This window comes from Dasypus novemcinctus, chromosome 11 (genome assembly GCF_030445035.2).
Source record: "Dasypus novemcinctus isolate mDasNov1 chromosome 11, mDasNov1.1.hap2, whole genome shotgun sequence".
NCBI classification, from domain to species: Eukaryota; Metazoa; Chordata; class Mammalia; order Cingulata; family Dasypodidae; genus Dasypus; species Dasypus novemcinctus.
In genome coordinates, this window is record NC_080683.1 from 10,871,952 (window position 1) to 10,889,375 (window position 17,424).

At 38.7% G+C, this 17,424-nt stretch overlaps 1 protein-coding gene and 1 pseudogene across 1 annotated transcript in view; both read left to right on the forward strand.

Moving 5' to 3' along the window:
- DNAH8 (dynein axonemal heavy chain 8) overlaps positions 1–17,424 on the forward strand; it is a 467,072-nt gene that overhangs the window by 141,250 nt on the left and 308,398 nt on the right. The window contains exons 13-14 of the mRNA XM_071218442.1: positions 2,298–2,411; positions 16,714–16,821. Coding sequence (XP_071074543.1) covers positions 2,298–2,411; positions 16,714–16,821 — 222 coding nt within the window. The remainder of the gene's footprint in view (positions 1–2,297; positions 2,412–16,713; positions 16,822–17,424) is intronic.
- Positions 4,897–9,134, forward strand: LOC139440037 (general transcription factor II-I pseudogene; annotated as a pseudogene).

The window sequence follows — 17,424 nt, forward strand, 5'->3', positions numbered from 1 at the left end:
TGTCTTTCATGTATTTAAGGCGTTTTAAAACCGAAGTTTGTAATAGAATTATTCTTTATTATTATCTCTTTTAGAATTTTTCTTACATTCAATTCTTCAATTTATCTGAAATTTATTTTTGTGAATTGTGTACGATAATGTTAATAATGGCAATTAGTATTTATGGTATATTTACTATGTGCCAATTACTGTTAAATATCAAGCGACTCATTTAATCTTCACAGCATCCCTATCAAGAAGGTATTATTCAGAGCCAATAATCATAAGTAAGCTCTGTACAGTTTTTTTTAAAGATTTATTTTTTTATTTACTTATTTATTTCTCCTTCCCCCCCTTCCCCTGCCTCAGTTGTCTGTTCTCTGTGTCTATTTGCTGCGTGTTCTTCTTTGTCTGCTTCTGTTGTTGTCAGCGGCACGGGAATCTGTGTTTCCTTTTTTGTTGTGTCAGCTCTGTGTGTGGGTGGCACCATTCCTGGGCAGGCTGCACTTTCTTTCGCGCTGAGCGGCTCTCCTTACGGGGCGCACTCCTTGCGCGTGGGGCTCCCCTATGCGGGGGATACCCCTGCGTGGCAGGGCACTCCTTGCGCGCATCAGCACTGCACATGGGCCAGCTCCACCCAGGTCAAGGAGGCCCAGGGTTTGAACCGCGGACCTCCCATGTGGTAGACAGACCCCTAACCACTGGGCCAAGTCTGCTTCCCTCTATACAGTTTTATATATATTCATAATGTGCTTTTGCTGCCTTCTAGATAATTTATTTTGCAACACATTACTGCACAGTTGTAAATAATTTATGTACTGTAACATCACTTTCAGTTAAGTGTAAAGAAATAATAATAGTACCTTTTATTTTTTAGTTTATCTTCGCCATTTTGTGTCTTGGCACTGCGAGGTTAAGTTTCTTGCTCAAGGTCACAGAGCTATTAAGTGTAGTATCACTTTACTGCCCTAGCATTTTATTTTCCAAACGATTGGCTAGTTTTCCCAGCACCATTTGTTATTATCTTCTAAATATTTTAGTCATTTTTTTTGTTCTAGCCTTTTTGCTTTTTTGCCAGATTTGTCTTAACTATTCAAGTATTTTTATTCCTTGATATAAATTTTCAGGTAAATTCATCCAGTTTTTTCCCAAAGCACCAAATTTTGATAGTTTTATATATATTTTAAAATATTTAAAATAGCTTTATATATAATTTAAAATATAAAATATAGTATGTCTATATTCTGTAATCAACTTTTGCCCAACATTTTTTTTTTGTGAGAGTTCACTATTTTGTATGTTAAAAATGTTAATCAGTATCTCTGGTAAGGATACAATTGACATGATAGCAAATCTATGGGTGGCACTGAGAAGGAAGGGAATATATTGGAAGATACTATCAACATCTAAAAGGTCTTCACTGGTAAGAACAGGGGTCTCATATTTTTACCTCCAATCCCTTTGGTGTATGGGCTGGTAGATTTGTCTCTCTTTTTAAAAAAAATACAATTCTGGCCAGAGCCTGTTCTTTCAGTTTTGGCTGCAGGCCTCACCATTCCATTCTATTTTTGTCTTCTACCAATCTCAGGTAGACACTTGATTTTATTATCCCTGATAGGGAAGAGTAGTCAGTTTATAGTAAGATAAACTTTAGTAAAAATAAATTAAAATCCTACTACCAAGATATAATTTGGTACAGACTTAGCAGTTTTAGTTAAGTTATATTAATTTACAGAATGATATTATTGGCCAAAAAATTGATTTGATCTCAGGCTGCCTCATGAAAAGGGAAGGTGATACTTCAGTATTTCTTAGCATGTATCATACCTAAAGCTTTGCTTTTGTTTCCGAGGGACACATGTTTAGAGTGATGCTGCTTAAATTGGTGTGTACTGATATTACAGGAGCCACAATGTGAAGCTGTCATGATCATGTCCTGTAATATGACTGCTTAAGGGCACAGGGGGTGTTTTTCTTTGTGTAAAAGACCTAGTGGCTCATGTGGTAATTGTCTTCAAATATTTGCAGGCCTTCTATGTGTTCCCAAGGGGTTCCAGTAGGCAGAAGTACAACAAGAGAATGGAGGTTACAGAGAGACAGATTTCTTCTTAAATGAGGAAAAATAGTCTCATAATTAGAGTTTTCTGTGAACTTTTAATTTTCTTGGAATAATGTTCTGTTTTAATAACTTGACCTATTCTCGAAGACCCAGAATAATATAATGTCATAAGTGACTCACGTGGAGAAATCCATTGAATGAATTTTAGCACACCGATACATTTGGATGTTTCACAGAATTCTTATATACTTTTTCTTAGAGTTGGCGTGATTTGGATGCAAGAATCACTGATACAGCAAATGAATCAAAAGATAATGTCAGATATTTGTACACCCTGGAAAAAGTATGCCAGCCTCTCTATAATTATGATTTAGTAAGTATGCCTTTTACAGTGTGACTTTAAAAGATTAAGTTATATAATTAATGCACTTAAAATAATTTTAATTTGTCTATATTGGAAAAAAAAATTTTTTTTTAAATTTCTCTCCCCTTCCCCCCACCCCAGCTGTCTGCTCTCTGTGTCCATTTGCTGTGTATTCTTCTGTGTCTGCTTATATTCTTGTCGGTGGCACTGGGAATCTGTCTCTTTTTTTATTGTTGTTGCATCATATTGCTGCGTCAGCTCTCCTTGTGTGCAGTGCCACTCATGGGCAGGCTCTCCTTACGGGGCACACTCCTTGTATGTGGGGCTCCCCTACGCGGGGGACACCCCTGTGTGGCATGGCTCTCCTTGCGTGCATCAGCACTGCGTGTGGGCTAGCTTACCACATGGGTCAAGAGGCCCTGGGTTTGAACCCTGGGCCTCCCATGTGGTAGGCAGATGCACTATCAGTTGAGCCAAATCCACTTCCTGGAAAAAATTAATATTGCAAAAACATTATTTAAAATATATTTTCCAATTATTTTTCTGCATTGTAATAGAAATGGTATTTATCATTTTAACCTACATTTGGAAATAGAGCATTGTCATAAGTATGACCTCATTTGTGAATTAGGCAAAGCAAATTACTCCGGAACTAAGAGGCTTAACCAATAAGCATTTATTATATCAGAGTTTCTGTGGGCCTGGAATCCAGGTATGGCTTAGTTGAGTGTCTCTGCTTCGAGGTCTCTCCTGAGGTTGTGTCAAGATGTGAGTTCGGACTGTGGTCTCATCTGAAGGGGAGGTCTACTGAAAAGGATCTGTTTCCAAGCTTACTCATGTAGTTGTTGGTTGGTCTCAGTCCCTTGCCACATGGTCCCCTCCACAGGGCAGCTTGCTTCTCTTAGGGTGAATGATCCAAGACAGAGTGAGAGAGAGCGACCAAATTGGAAGCCAGTCTTTTTGTAACCTAATCTTGGAAGTGACATCCCATTGCTTCTGTTGTATTCTGTTCATTAGAAGCAAATAGGTCAGTCCAGTGCACACTCAGGGAGAGAGGGGATTAAAGGTGTGAACACCATGAAGGTGAGAAGCAGGGGGCCATCTAAGAGGCCCCATGGTAGATATTTTCCAGTTTACCCATTAGGAGACCAAAACTCATCATTGTGTAGTGACTTTGCCAGACTCACTCAGCTAATATGTGATGCAGGAGAGAACCCATCCTCTATTAATAGTTTCTAGCTTGCTGCTCTTTTTACTTTTCTTGTAATATTTCTATGGAGTTCCTTTAATAAATATATTAGTACTACCATTTACTTTCATTGTTTTTAAAGTTTGTATTTTTAATTCATTCAAGTCTCTGGCATATGAAATATGAAAATTTATCCTTTCTTTAGATACAGAGGGGAAGCCAAGGAATCTAGCAGTCCTTGAGATCCTAGGGCAGTGTTTCCTGATCTTGGCTGGGTTGTCTCTTCTTCTTTTAGGCAGGAGGGCTGCCCGGAAAGCTGTATTTTTAAAAAATTTAACAGGTTCTTCATGTAATGAGTCTGAATTCATTTTCACCATATGTTGTACACTGTCATCTGTTGAACACATTTTTTTTTAAGATTTATTTAATTTATTTATTTCTCTGCACCCCCTTGTTGTTTGTACTTGCTGTATTTGTTCTTCTTCCCTGTTTCTTTAGGAGGCACCAGGAGCTGAACCTGGGATCTCTGATGTAGGAGGGAGGTGCCTAATTGCTTGAGCTACCTCTGCTTCCTGCTTTGTTGTGTCTCTCATATTTTTCCTCCTGGCGTCTCTCATTGTGTCATCTTGTTGTGTCAGCTTGCCGCACCTACCCATTGTGTCAGATCGTTGTCTTCTTATAGGAGGCACTGTGAACCTCTGCTCCCTGCTTTGTTGTGTCTCTCATTTTGTGTTTTTTTTTTCCTTTTGTGTCTCTTTCGTCAACTTGCTGTGCCTATCTGTTGTACCAGAACCTGAACCAGCAACCTCTCATGTGGTAGGCGGGAGCCTAGGTACCTGAGTCACATCCGTTTTCCTGAACACATTTTTAAAAAAATAGATCTTAGTTTAAAAAAGTCATAGAAGGGAGTGACTGTAGCTCAGTTAGTTGAATGTCTGCTTTCCATGTATGTGGTCCTGGATTCAATTCCTGGTGCCACTTTAAAAAAAAGGTCATAGATACTGTGAGTTTTGTATAAACTGGTGGATAGTAAGTTATTTCATTTCTTTTAACTTCTGATCCTCAACTTCACTGCAGAGTAAAGAATGTAGGCCAAAAAAAAGCATAATTGGTCACTCATATAGAATATGAAGGTTTCTGAATGGATGGGGTTCAGCCCTGATGCAACTGTAAAAAGATTACTTAATGAATAGATTATATGGAAATTTTATAAAAGGTTATTAACTTTAGTAATTAATAGCTTAAACAGCACTGTATTACTAATTGCTATGCAAAATAAAAAACCTATTTTGAATCCCCTAGAAGATGGCATGTGTACAAGAGACCACGCCACCTTGTGTCAATACAGATCTCAACAGAAACTTTGGCTTTAGGAAAGAGCCACAAACATTTAAAACAATGGCTTTAATTGTCATTTTAAGTATAAGGTAGGGGGAAAGTACGCTTTAATTAAATACACATCATACCAGCGATCCTGGGACGGTTGAAAGCTAATCCTAATGTTGATAGCTATAAAAACTAGTTTGTACCTGACAGTACAATGAGAGAAAAAAAGCAATCCCTTTGAAACAATTTTTAAAAAATATTCATTTTGTGTGATTTGTGTATCTTAAAAAAAATAATAATAAAAGAAGTAATAGCACATGACATGGTGTGACATACACCTAGAAATTTCCCAATAAACATGTAATTATGACTTCTTCCTGCTGATTATAAAACTTAAAAAAATGTTCACAGTGTTTTGTTTTGACAGTATGCAATTTGTGACAAAACATGTACAGATTCAGAGCACCCTAGGGCTCTCTTTATATCCTAAAGAAAATAAGCATTTACATTATTCTCGAGTTGTACTGAATTTTAAAAAAGATCGGGAGCAGAGAGAGGTAGGGCTGCTCCCCCCCTCCGGCCTCCCCCAGTAACGCTGAAGGAAGAACCAGAAGATCCTGATTACTATCAATACAGCACTCAAGGAAGTCATCATTCTTCAGAAGGTAATGAAGGAACAGAAATGGCAGCGCCAGCCAGAAGACTCTACTCAGCGTGCCCCTTCAGAAACCAGTGAGGTGCTTACTGCTGCTTGGGTGCTGATCCCAAGATCATCTTGGAACCCCCTTGAAGAGGTGGAGACTGCATCATTCTGGGTCCTTGAATGATTCCCTGGAGCAGAGCCCTCCTCACCCTGCCCCACTGCTACTCAGGAATATCAGTTTCGACTTTACAAAGAAATAACCTTCTTTTGTGTGAAGCCACTGAAATTTGGGGGTTTAATAGCAGTTAACCTACCTAAATTAAAGGAGGCATTGCAGGGTTGAAAGGGGATGGCAAATGGTGTTAATGAAAAGGACAATTGTAAGAAATACTGTGTACTGAGTATTTACTACTGTCGACTGTTGGGCACCGTGCTATGTCCCAAACCTGCGGCATCTCATTGGTTACTGGAGCAACTCTGAAGCAGGTATCTTTGCACCTGAGAATTGAGGAAAGGTATTTCTGATCAGAGATGCCAGCAATAAAATTTCCCAGCCTCATTCATCCCAAATAGTGGTGACCAGCACCTGCTTCTTGAGAGGCAGCAGTGGGAAGTCCTGTACTCCAAGACTGTGAGCATGAGCTCTGGAGATCTCAGGTCTGTGTTCAAGTGCGGACTCCATTGCTTCCTAGTTGTATTACCTTGGGCAGATCTTTTAACCCCTCTGGGCCTCAGATGTCCCATGAAGTTGCTGTGAGGACTAACAGAGCTAGGATATGGTGATGCCTTAGTACAGGTATATATAGAGAAGTTTGGCCTCTGTTGTTATTCTAGAAGAAGTCTTCAGAGTCTTTGGGGTGAGATCTGGAAGCTGGGGAGACCAGCAAGATGGGAAAGCCTAGAGAGAAGAAAGGGGGAGTGGGGAGAAGAGAAGAACTGGGATGTGGAGGGAGAGAGCTAGTCTCCGGCGTCCCATTCCCAGAGAGTCCCCAACAGAGAGGCTATCCAAGCTATGCAGGCTTGTTTCAAGTGCTTTCCTTTAGTAAGTCGTTTAATTTTCAAAATAAATCTAGATTGCAGGTACTATTATTATCATTTCATAGATCAGGAAACCAAGGTACAGAGAGATTTAATAACTTGCCCACTTCTTTGTGCACATGGGTTTTTATAGAATAAATTCCTAAAAGTGTATTTTGAATTTTGATAGCTTTTACCAAATTGTCTTTCTAAGGCAGAGTATCAGTTTATAATCCCAGCAATCTTGTGTAAAAGTGCCTGTTTCTTTCACACACACACTTTATAAATATATGTTATTAGGAGAAAACTCATATAATACTGTTTTAAATTTGCATTTCTTTTATTATGCATACATTGAGCATCTTTTTCTATGTTTAAAAGCCATTTTATTTCCTTTTCTGTGAACCATTAGTCTTTTGCTCATCAAAAAACCCAGCCAAACAAAAAAACAAGCAAGGACCCTGAAGTTGATGTGACTATTGAAGATGATGATTATTCTCCACTTATTAAGAGGCCAAAAGACCAATGAACCACCACAGCCCCCAGTTACTAAATCTGCCAATGCTGGAAAAGAAAAGTAAGGAAATTCAACTTTGAGAAATGGAATGCTTGAATTACTGATCTACGTAAGCAAGTTTAAAAGATGTTTGAAAGAAGATACACTCAAAGTATAAAAGACAAAGTTTCTGTGACAATCCCATATCCCCTTTTGCAGTCACATATTGAAGATCTTTATGTAGAAGTACTTGCTGAAGGAATCCTTTCAGATGGCTATCTACTTACGGAATTCTGTCCTTGAGAGGATATTACTTGCAAAGAAAGTGATTTGTTTTGTGATTAAGAAGCATGAGTTTCTGAATTCAACATGTATAAATTTACAACTTGATAAACCAGTTTCAGGAGTAGAGGAAGAGTGGTATGTCAGAATTGCTAAATTAAGAAGGATGGAAGATCAGCTTTTCTGCAAAAATTTGCTGAAGCCTTGGGGTACACTGAAGCTGTACCTTACCAGATATTTGAGACACATCCTGCTGATCTCTTATGTGGAAGGTCTACCAGAAAGTCTATCTACATTTCTTTTAGAAGTTCTTCATGGTACCCAATTCCAAGTCTGAAAAAAAAAATCAAGTGGGCAATTAAATGTTATTAAAAGATCAGAACCTCTGACTCACTGTAAAACTGAAGTTACTTAGCAGAGAACAAATATGCCAGTCAAAGAAGATTGCAATGTAAGAATTACCAAGCTATGCAAACAAGTGGAAGAGATTTTTAATTTGAAATTTGCTTAAGCTCCGGGACTCACAGAGGCAGTAAAAGTACCATAAACTGTGTTTGAATCAAATCCTGAGTTCCTTTTTGTAGAAGTCTTGCCAGAAGAAATTCCCTTTCAAACCCTACCTGGTTTTAAAAATAAATAAGAAATATCTATATATTAAAAAAAAAAAAAAAGCCCTACCTGGTTTATAATCCCACAATTTGAAAGGATTATGCATAGGAGTAATAAAATCAAATTTGTTGCTAAAAATACTGAACTATTCTTTCCTATCTGCTGCTTGGAATAACTCGTAAAATAAACATTAATGCATTACTGTCCCCCAAAAGACCATGAAGCCTTGGGAGCACTTGGGTTCATAGAAATTGAGGTCACCGTGGGAGGCCCTAATAATAATCCTCAAGCATCAGCTGTTCAAGCTTCTACCCAGACTAATGGTTCTAATGTTCCTGTTAGGCCTCAAGGAAGGGAGTTTTCCTTTGAGGCCAAAATCATGGACCCAAAACAGAAAGTTGGAAATCTTTCAGTGAAACACATGGCCTTAAAACAAGCTGTGAAAGTGGCATTTGCACTATTTGAATCTTTCCCTGAAGACTTTTATGTGGAAGGCTTACCTGAGGCTGTGCCATTCTGAAGACATCTACTTTTGGCATTATGAGGCTGGAGAAGATTCTCAGAAACAAAGCCAAGATTAAATTCATCATGAAAAAGCCCCAAATGTTGGAGACAGCCATTACGAAGAGCACCGCCTCTAAGAGCCCTCCAAGAAAAAGAAATTCATTACCCAATGTTAATACTGCTGTGTCAGGATTAAAGACCTTAACATCATTCAGGTGAAAATTCCAGATGATGATAATGAAAGACTGTCAAAAGTTGAAAAAGACAGCTAAGGGAACAAGTGGTTGACCTCTTCAGTCAAAAATTTGGCAAAGCAATTGATATGGCTTTCTCTATGAAAGTTCCCTACAGGAAAATCACAGTTAACCCTGGCTGTGCAGTGGTCGATGGCATGCCCCCAGGAGTGTCACTCAAATCCTCAGTTACCTGGAAATCAGCTCCATGAGAAGGATCATAGATTCTGCAGAGTTTTTCAAATTCACAGTCATTAAACCCTTTCCAGGTCTTGTAATTAATAACCAGTTGGTGAATCAGAGTGAGTCAGAAGGCCCAGCAGTGATAGAAAAATCAGCTGAGCCAAGCCAGTTGGAGGTTCCTGCAACAGAAGAAATAAAGGAGACTATTGGAAGCTCTTAGATCAAACAAGAATCAGACTCAACGTGGTAGACCTCTTCCCTGTTAGACTTAAAGTTTCAGTGTTTGAGAAGAGTTTACAGGACTTGTTATTGCCCCAGGCTGTTTAATATACTTGTATAGCAGAATGCCTTCTATACAGACCTTTTTTTTCTATGTTTAGATAGAAATGTTTACTTTTTCAGCAGTTCTGTGAATTTAAAAAGCAGAGTGACTAGATTTGGCATGACTGGTTTACTTTGGAATGTATTATGAGGATTTTATGGCACTGAAAAACAACAGAAAATGACAAGGATGACTCTCATCAGATTTTTTTAAAACATATTCAGCAGAGTCTTTAGCTATGAAGTTTATTTTCCAACCAAGTGAAGAAATTACCCTCTGGAACATCTCAGCTTCTGCAGTGAGGAAAACACCCGTGATAGTTCATTTCTTTTTTTTTTTGAGGTATGGGGCCAGGGGTTGAACTGGGACCTCACATGTGGAAGCTGGTGCTCAACCACTGAACCATATTGGCTCCCCCAAGTTGACTCCTCCATATTTTAAAAAAGATTTTATTTTTTATTTATCCCCACCCCCCTGTTTGCTGTCTGCTCTCTGTCTGCTCTCTGTGTCCATTTGCTGCACTTTTTTTTTTCTGTCTGCTTGTTTCATCTCCCTTTGTTGCATCATCTTGCTGCACCAGTGTGGGCTGTCAGCTCTCTGTGGGTACAGCCCAGCTTGCCTTCACCAGGAGGCCCTGGGAACTGAACCTGGGGCCTCCCATGTGGTAGACAGGAGTCCAATCACTTGAGCCACATCTGCTTACCCCCTGTTTGTTTTTGTTTCTAGGAGGCACTGGGGACTCAACCCAGGACCTCCCATGTGGGAAGCAGGCACTCAGCTGCTTGAGCTCCTCATTTTCTTTTTGAAAAATAATTTAAATGATTCTTTGTTCACAGCTTTCCTTAATGACTGAGTAGACAATTAGTATCTATATATTTGACTAAACCTTTTCCTAAGCTTACCTACTATGGTTATATGTTTTTTAAAAATTATGATTAAAATCATAATTAAAAACATCTGGATCACCTCACAGTGAGTAAGAGGTCAGTATCTCAGCAAGTGCATTATAGGTGAACTACAGAGAAGCTCTTCGACTTTTACCTTTTGTCCAAATAAAATGCATGCATATATTAGAAGTTTAAGATCAGGTATGAGTATTTGGGCAAGCTAAATGACACTACAGCCTCACTATCACATAACCTATTGTCTCCTTGGAACACTGTGCCAGCATGGGTCAGGCACCAGGGGGTTCCGTTGCCTTCATTATTTTGTAGTTCTGCTTGTAACACTGAGGCTCCAGCATGGAGTATGGGGTCAATAAGCTAAGTATGCACTCTCTGATACCTTCACCAGTTAAAGGAGAATCTTCCATGTGTTGAGATTTCACAAACAATAAGAGTTGTAAAATGCCAGCTATATGAAAAGCTAGAGTATGTGATGGCATAGTTTTCATTAGCTTATCATAGTATTCACAATGGAGAATTATATTACATAGTAGTAGAAATAGGCATTTTTATGTGTTGCTTATATTTTACCTCCAATGAAATCATAGATATAGGGTAATAAAATCCATCCATGCCTTTCAAAAAAAAAAAAAAAAAACAACCAGATCAGTGGTATACTTACCCCTTAGACTAAACTGTCCTGGGTGTCCAGCTGTATATTTACCCCTTAGGCTAAACTGTCCAGGGGGGTACAGCTTTAACACCATCGTTGACATTGTTTGCAAAAGGAATAGAGAATTAAAAAACAAAACAAAATGCTATTCTTGGGAATGGAGAAGTCTTATATTTGCTGTTACAATCAACAAATGCCATTCATTAAATCAAAACTGGCAGGGGAAGGGCCCCCACAAACACAGATCCATTTGAGCAAGCTGACTAGTACACATCACGGTTTTAAGAATGACGGTTATATGCTGTATGTTACAAGTCCCGTACTGGGCAGTGTCAAAATGGTATCTGTTTTTTTGCTTGCTTTATGATCATATCACTTGGTTGAGTTATGGGTCTAGTGGTATTTGGCTTTTTCTCTGTAGGCTTTTTTTTTTATTCCCTCCCTCCCCCCAGCGGCTTGCTTGCTGTCTGCTCTCTGTGTCCATTCATTGTGCTTTCTTTTGTGTGTCTGTATTTTTTATTTTTTAAAAATGTGTTTCCCCTTCTCCCCCATCGTGGTTTGCTTGTTGTTTTTGCTCTCTGTGTCCATTTGCTGCGTGCTCTTCTGTGTTTTCACTTGTCTCCCTTTTTGCTGTGTCACCTTGCTGAGTCGGCTCTCCATGGCATTTGTGAGCTGGGCGGCACTCCGCGGCTCTTGCAGGTGAGCCTGCCTTCACAAGGAGGCCCTGGGATACGAACTCAGGGCCTCCCATATGGTAGGCAGGAGTCCAACTGATTGAGCCACAGCCGCTTCCCTCTCTGTAGGCTTTTAAATCTGAAAAAAACACATTAGCATTTCGTCCATACTCATCATGGCACCCGCATTGTCAAACTCTCTACAATAATTGGGTGAAGAAAACAAAGTGACCCAATGCTCAGAGAGCTGTATTTTAAAAGATTTCTACAGGCTTTAGAACCCCTGATCTTTTGTTCTAGGCCTTGTGCTGCATGATTTACATATGTTTCCACTCTTATGCACAGCAACCCTCATTTTAAAGTTTCAGAAATCACCTAACATGTAGTAATGCTGAACATTTCTACAGCTATACATGATGAGATTGATTTGAACCCCACTCTCTTGTATTATGGGTTGCATTTTTCCTGCTTCAGTATGTTTGTTCTTCAAGGTATTTTCTAAATTAAAGGGCTTCCAAAAGAAATTACATTGATGTCTAAGACCTTTCTAATTTTTGGAGAGATAGTCATATTGTTCACAGAGGTGGCAGCATGGGCCACACGGTGTGGGTTGACCAACCTTTTTGGGGCAGAGTAAATGCTGGTTCCATCCTAGGTGCAGGAAATGGGGAAGAGCCTATGTCCTATATCACTTAGATTTGGAGAAGAGGGAGGGGAAGGGGCAGTTCATAACCATCTCAAGAGGGCATAGGTAGCCAAGGAGTTTAATGCAGGAGGGAAAGATGTGGGGCTGAGAGTCCTCAGTAGGTACTGCACTTACTGCTATGTGGAATCCATCGTTTATCAGTGAGTGCTATGAGATGGGATGGGAAGACTTATCAGAAGCAGAATTTTTTTTTATTCTGTAAAGAGGTGATGAACTTTAATTTGTCTAAAACTTATTGTTCTGGGTTTTTTGTTTTTTTTTTTTGCAAAGAATTGTAACTTTCTTAGATTTCACTCTCTGTTCACTTGTGCTTCTAGTACCATCACCTGGATTTCTTTGGGAGAAATTTTTTCATGTAAGAAAGTTTTAAATAATTTCTTACCTGTTTTTATGTATATGACCATGAGTATGGAAAACCAGTTTGTGTGATGGCAAAGAAAAGAAGCCATTGTTTGTGTCACTCATTAGCTCAAAGACTTGATTCCCTAGCTTTACAAGATGTGCCTAAGTAAAATGACCATGTCACAGCATTTGGGGTTACTCACAAGAATTGAGGATGTAAATGTTAAATACACATATATCTAAAGCTTACTCTAGAAGGACTGCCTGCAAGAAACTCTTAATGTAAATAATAAAAGATGAAGTGAATTGAGCAAAATATATTTGTCAAATCTAGTGGTGGGTATAGGTGGTCATTACACTATTCTCTTTACTTTTCTATATATTTAATATTTTTTCATTATAAAAAGTGAATGGGAGAAAGATATAATGCTTTTTATTGTTATTGACTAAATTTTAAGATATACTAAATTTCAACTTCTTGATTCAAAAGACTTGTTTAAATTCATACAATATTCAAATCTTAGTTCTGATGTTCTTTTCATCCTAGTAATATAAAAAGTTGTTCAAATGCTCTTTTCACAGATGTTCCTATTATTATTATTCTTTTGGTATTGTTGCTGAGCTTTTTACATTTTCTGATGTATGACTATTTCAAACATTACCCCTTGATATTAGAGAAGTACTAATGGTATTGAATCATATAATTGCTTCTCATTCATACAGCCACTATTTCTGTCTTTTCAAGAATTATTTTTTTCTAATTTTCTTAATTTTCTTGATAAATAAACTGCAACCAGAAATTACAGTTTAGTTTTTAACTGTCATTTGTGTAGGAAAAGTACAGGGGACTCATGCTTCCTTTTCTGGTTGGTCAATTTCATAAATTTTATATATGCTTGATATTGTGCTTTAGGCACATCTACATGTTAAATGTTTAAATATTGTCTATAGCTAGTGTTCAAGTACTGTGCACTCAGAGAGTTACTGTTATAAGTAATGGTGAACCATTTGCTGCCATGTCTGGGCCCTTTTCACTGGAGTTAGACATCCCTTGCATACTTGCCTTATTGAAGGTAGAAGAGATGCCTTCTAGTCATATTTTTCTGAGGCTCTTTTTAACCTACAGATAACACGTATAATATTAATATGAATTCTGACATACAGGATTTAAATTTTGATCTTGTTTAATCTTTAAACTTGACATTAATTATGTCAATTCCCATAAACAACATAAAAATTGAATTATTTCATGGTTACAACTCACACCTAGGACATATAATACACTAATCAATAGCTGTTCTTGTTCTTAGCTATTCCATCACTATTTTTAAAATTATGTATTTTAACAACTGAGGGAGTGTGAGTTCCTAGCCAGGAGAGCTCTATGACAGTCCCTAAAGGAACAGCAGCAATCCCCCAAGTGCAATGGCAAAGACCAAAAAAGAATGAAAGTCCAACAATGAGCACTTGATACTAATGACTATGCTTGTGAGCCTGTGCACCTGAAATAAGAACAAGGCCTAGAGCTGCAGGGTGCCTAAGAGTTGCCTCCTGAGAGCCTCCGTGTTGCTCAAATGTGGCCAGTCTCGAAGCCAACCTCCGCATGTAAATGCATTGGCTTCCCCCCAGCGTGGGACATGACTTCCGGGGATGAGCCTCCCTGGTGCTGAGGGATTACTACCAAGTACCAGCTGATGATGTAATTAGACAATGACTTTGAATAAAAGGGTCAACTTGGACCAGCAGAATATCTCAATCTACAGGAGTTAAAAATGCTTTTTGACCTGAATAAAAGGGGGAAATGGAAAGGACAAATGAGTTTATATGGCTATGAGTCTCCAAAAAGAGCCAGGAGGTTATCAGAGGGGTTGCCCTTATGCACACCTCAGCAGAGTCCCAGAGACAGATAAAGTAGATACAACCTCAGGTATTGGTTCTTCTGAGGGCTACAGAGACCCACAGGTTCTATGGTCATGGCAGATGGAGTTCAGTGCCATATCATTTGGCCCTACTGTGGAGTTTGTGTTTCTGTGTGATGGTGCTGGACTCAGATGTGATCTTTGTTCACAAGCCTCTCCTGTTACTTTTACCAGAACTGTAGTTGGTGCTGGGGTTTAATATATACCCAGGGGACCTGAATCTCTGGACTGACCATGTGATAGCCAGGCCCTGAGCCTCATCATACTTCAGCTCCTACGCTCTGGTTTATTGGACTTACCCCACTCAACTAACATGGAGTTGAAGAATGTCCACCACACCAGGGAGCCAAGAGTGCCTACAGCTGAAAGCAGGAGGATTGCATCCAGCATCCATGTGGAATTTAAGGCCCCTCTTGATATAGATGTGGAGTGGACACAACCATTCCAAGGTCCACAGGATGGAGGAATAGAGTATGGATTAGAGTGGGCTTACTGATATTTTATTCATGAACTATTGTGATTAGTAATTGAAGAAAATGTGGAATTGGTGTGGAGAAGGTGGCCATGGTGGCTGCTGGGGGTAGGGAAAGGGAGGAAGAGATGAGATGTGGGGGCATTTTCGGGACTTGGAGTTGTCCTGGGTGGTGCTGCAGGGACAGTTACTGGACATTGTATGTCCTCCCATGGCCCACTGAGTGGACTGTGGGAGAGTGTGGGCTATGATGTGGACCATTGACCATGAGGAGCAGTGATGCTCAGAGATGTATTCACCAAATGCAATGAATATCTCATGATGATGGAGGAGATTGTTGTTATAGGGGGAGGAGTGGGGTGAGGGGGGTGGGGTTATATGGGGACCTCATGTTTTTTAATGTAATATTAAAAAATAAATAAAGACAAAAAAAGAAAAAAAAAGAAAAGAAAAAAAATATGTGGTTTTGTCTTATCCTGTCAAATAAAAGGCAGGCTCCTTGAGGGAAGGAATGCCATTGACCTCATCTGTTCTTCGATAGTGATTTGTATCATGGTTACAAGCAGGGTCTCAAATTTCGGCTACACGACTTATAGCAGTGGGATCTCAGGCTAGGTACTTAACTTTTCTACCCCTCTATCTTCTCATTTGTGAAATGGGGAATGATGATAATACTATATTTTATAGATTCTAATCACACACATTAACATCTATACTCAAGATGCACTTTACAGGTCGTCACATTCTGCAAATAACTGTGAACTTGACACCATCTTAAATTATTAATTCTCTCCTTTCCTTGGGGTGTTTTTTTTGTTTTGCACTCTTAGTGTGAATTGAGACTGTAGTGAGTGCCAGTTTGGGGCACAAAGTCTCAGGGGACTATGTTTTCCCTCCCTCCCCTGGTAGCAGTATTCATACAAAAAGTTTTGTTTCTATCATTTTCTCCACAACTGGCTTATTTCATTTTACCTTTATAGAGATGTAGCCATCTGATGACCTGGTTTTATGTGGGAGTTTCTTAAACTCCCCATCTTGTTGTTGTTCTTTCCTTTCTCTGGAGCACATAACATAATGGTGCAATCTTAAAATCAATGATATTTTTGATTCTTGGAAATCAAACCTATCTTAAATGAACCTTGGCAGCATAAATTAAGATAATGGTGTAAAACTCTTAGCATAGTGCCTGGAACATAGTAAGCATTCTTTGTTAGCTATTGTGTCCTATCTCTGCTGAACTTTTTCTGCTTTGCTCTACTCTGTTTTACTTGTTTGTGCACGTCTCTTTCACCCTTTTAGGAGCTCCACCCTTCGTAGTGGAAATCTTTGGATTTCTCCCAATATCCTCAGAACCTAGTGGGTTTGCTGAGAGGTGAATTGAATTGTGTAAGTGACAGTGAGTTCTAGGCTCATCTTTATTTTTCATCAGCTTTCTGACCATAAATAAGTCATTTTACCTCACAAGGTATCATTTTCTTCATCTTTAAAAGGAACATCTTGAACTTTAAAAATTCCTTTTACTTCTATAGTATTAATTTTAAATAAACTTTTAAGTTAGATTTACAGTAAAGTAGAAATGATAGTATAGTATTCTCCAGTTTCTCCTAATTATGTAACATGTTACATTGCCTGAGTATGTTTGTCAAAAAGATTGTCCTTTTTTCCTGTTCCAGCATCCAATCCAGGATACTGCACTGCATTTAGTAAAATTTGGTTTAAAGATTTCAATGTTAATGCTATTCTATGTATGTTTAAAGTTTTGAATATGGGTAGAATAGAATATAGGTTATAAAACATAAACATATAATATGATTCACTTAATATATTTCAATTTTAGGTTTCCATGGCACATGGAATACAAAATTTGATTAATGCCATCAGAATGATTCACAGTGTGTCAAGGTATTATAATAGCTCAGAGAGAATGACCTCACTGTTTATCAAGGTATGTTTCCAAGGGAAGAAATCACACATGTAAACCTGTGGAAAAGTTAGCAGTTTTTTTTTTCTTTGAGCAAGGGAGGGGAATTGGTAAGTTTGGGTGCCTCTTAGAATTCTGGATTTTAATACTTCCAGTAGACAGGAAAAGAAAGGTGTTGACTGGAGTTTTACTTAATTGAAGGGGTAGTTGGTACTTTTGCTCCCTGTCAAAGGTAAGCCTCAAGGTACTTTTTTTGTGTAAATGTAGCTGGTGGTTTTCTAATTTACTCATTGTTAGAAAGAAGGGTATACCTTAAGGAGAATGAATGCTCATCTGATTGTGGAGAAGAAAAGAATTTATTTAAGATCTTGCAAGAATGGGTGCATGGCCTGAATAAAATGGCCAGTGTGCTGAGCAACAAGACACAACAACAACTATACCCTAAGCTTAACATGCGGGTCCCTCCCCTGTTTCCCACTGATTGGGTACTTCAGAAGTTACAGCCTATCCAAGAGGTCTAGCTAACTTACTTGGGTTCCCACTCTTAGTTACTACTCCCATTTCCCACATTCTGGCAACTTGATAGTTAGCACCGGTTTCAAACTTGGCACTAATTTTCATGCTTAC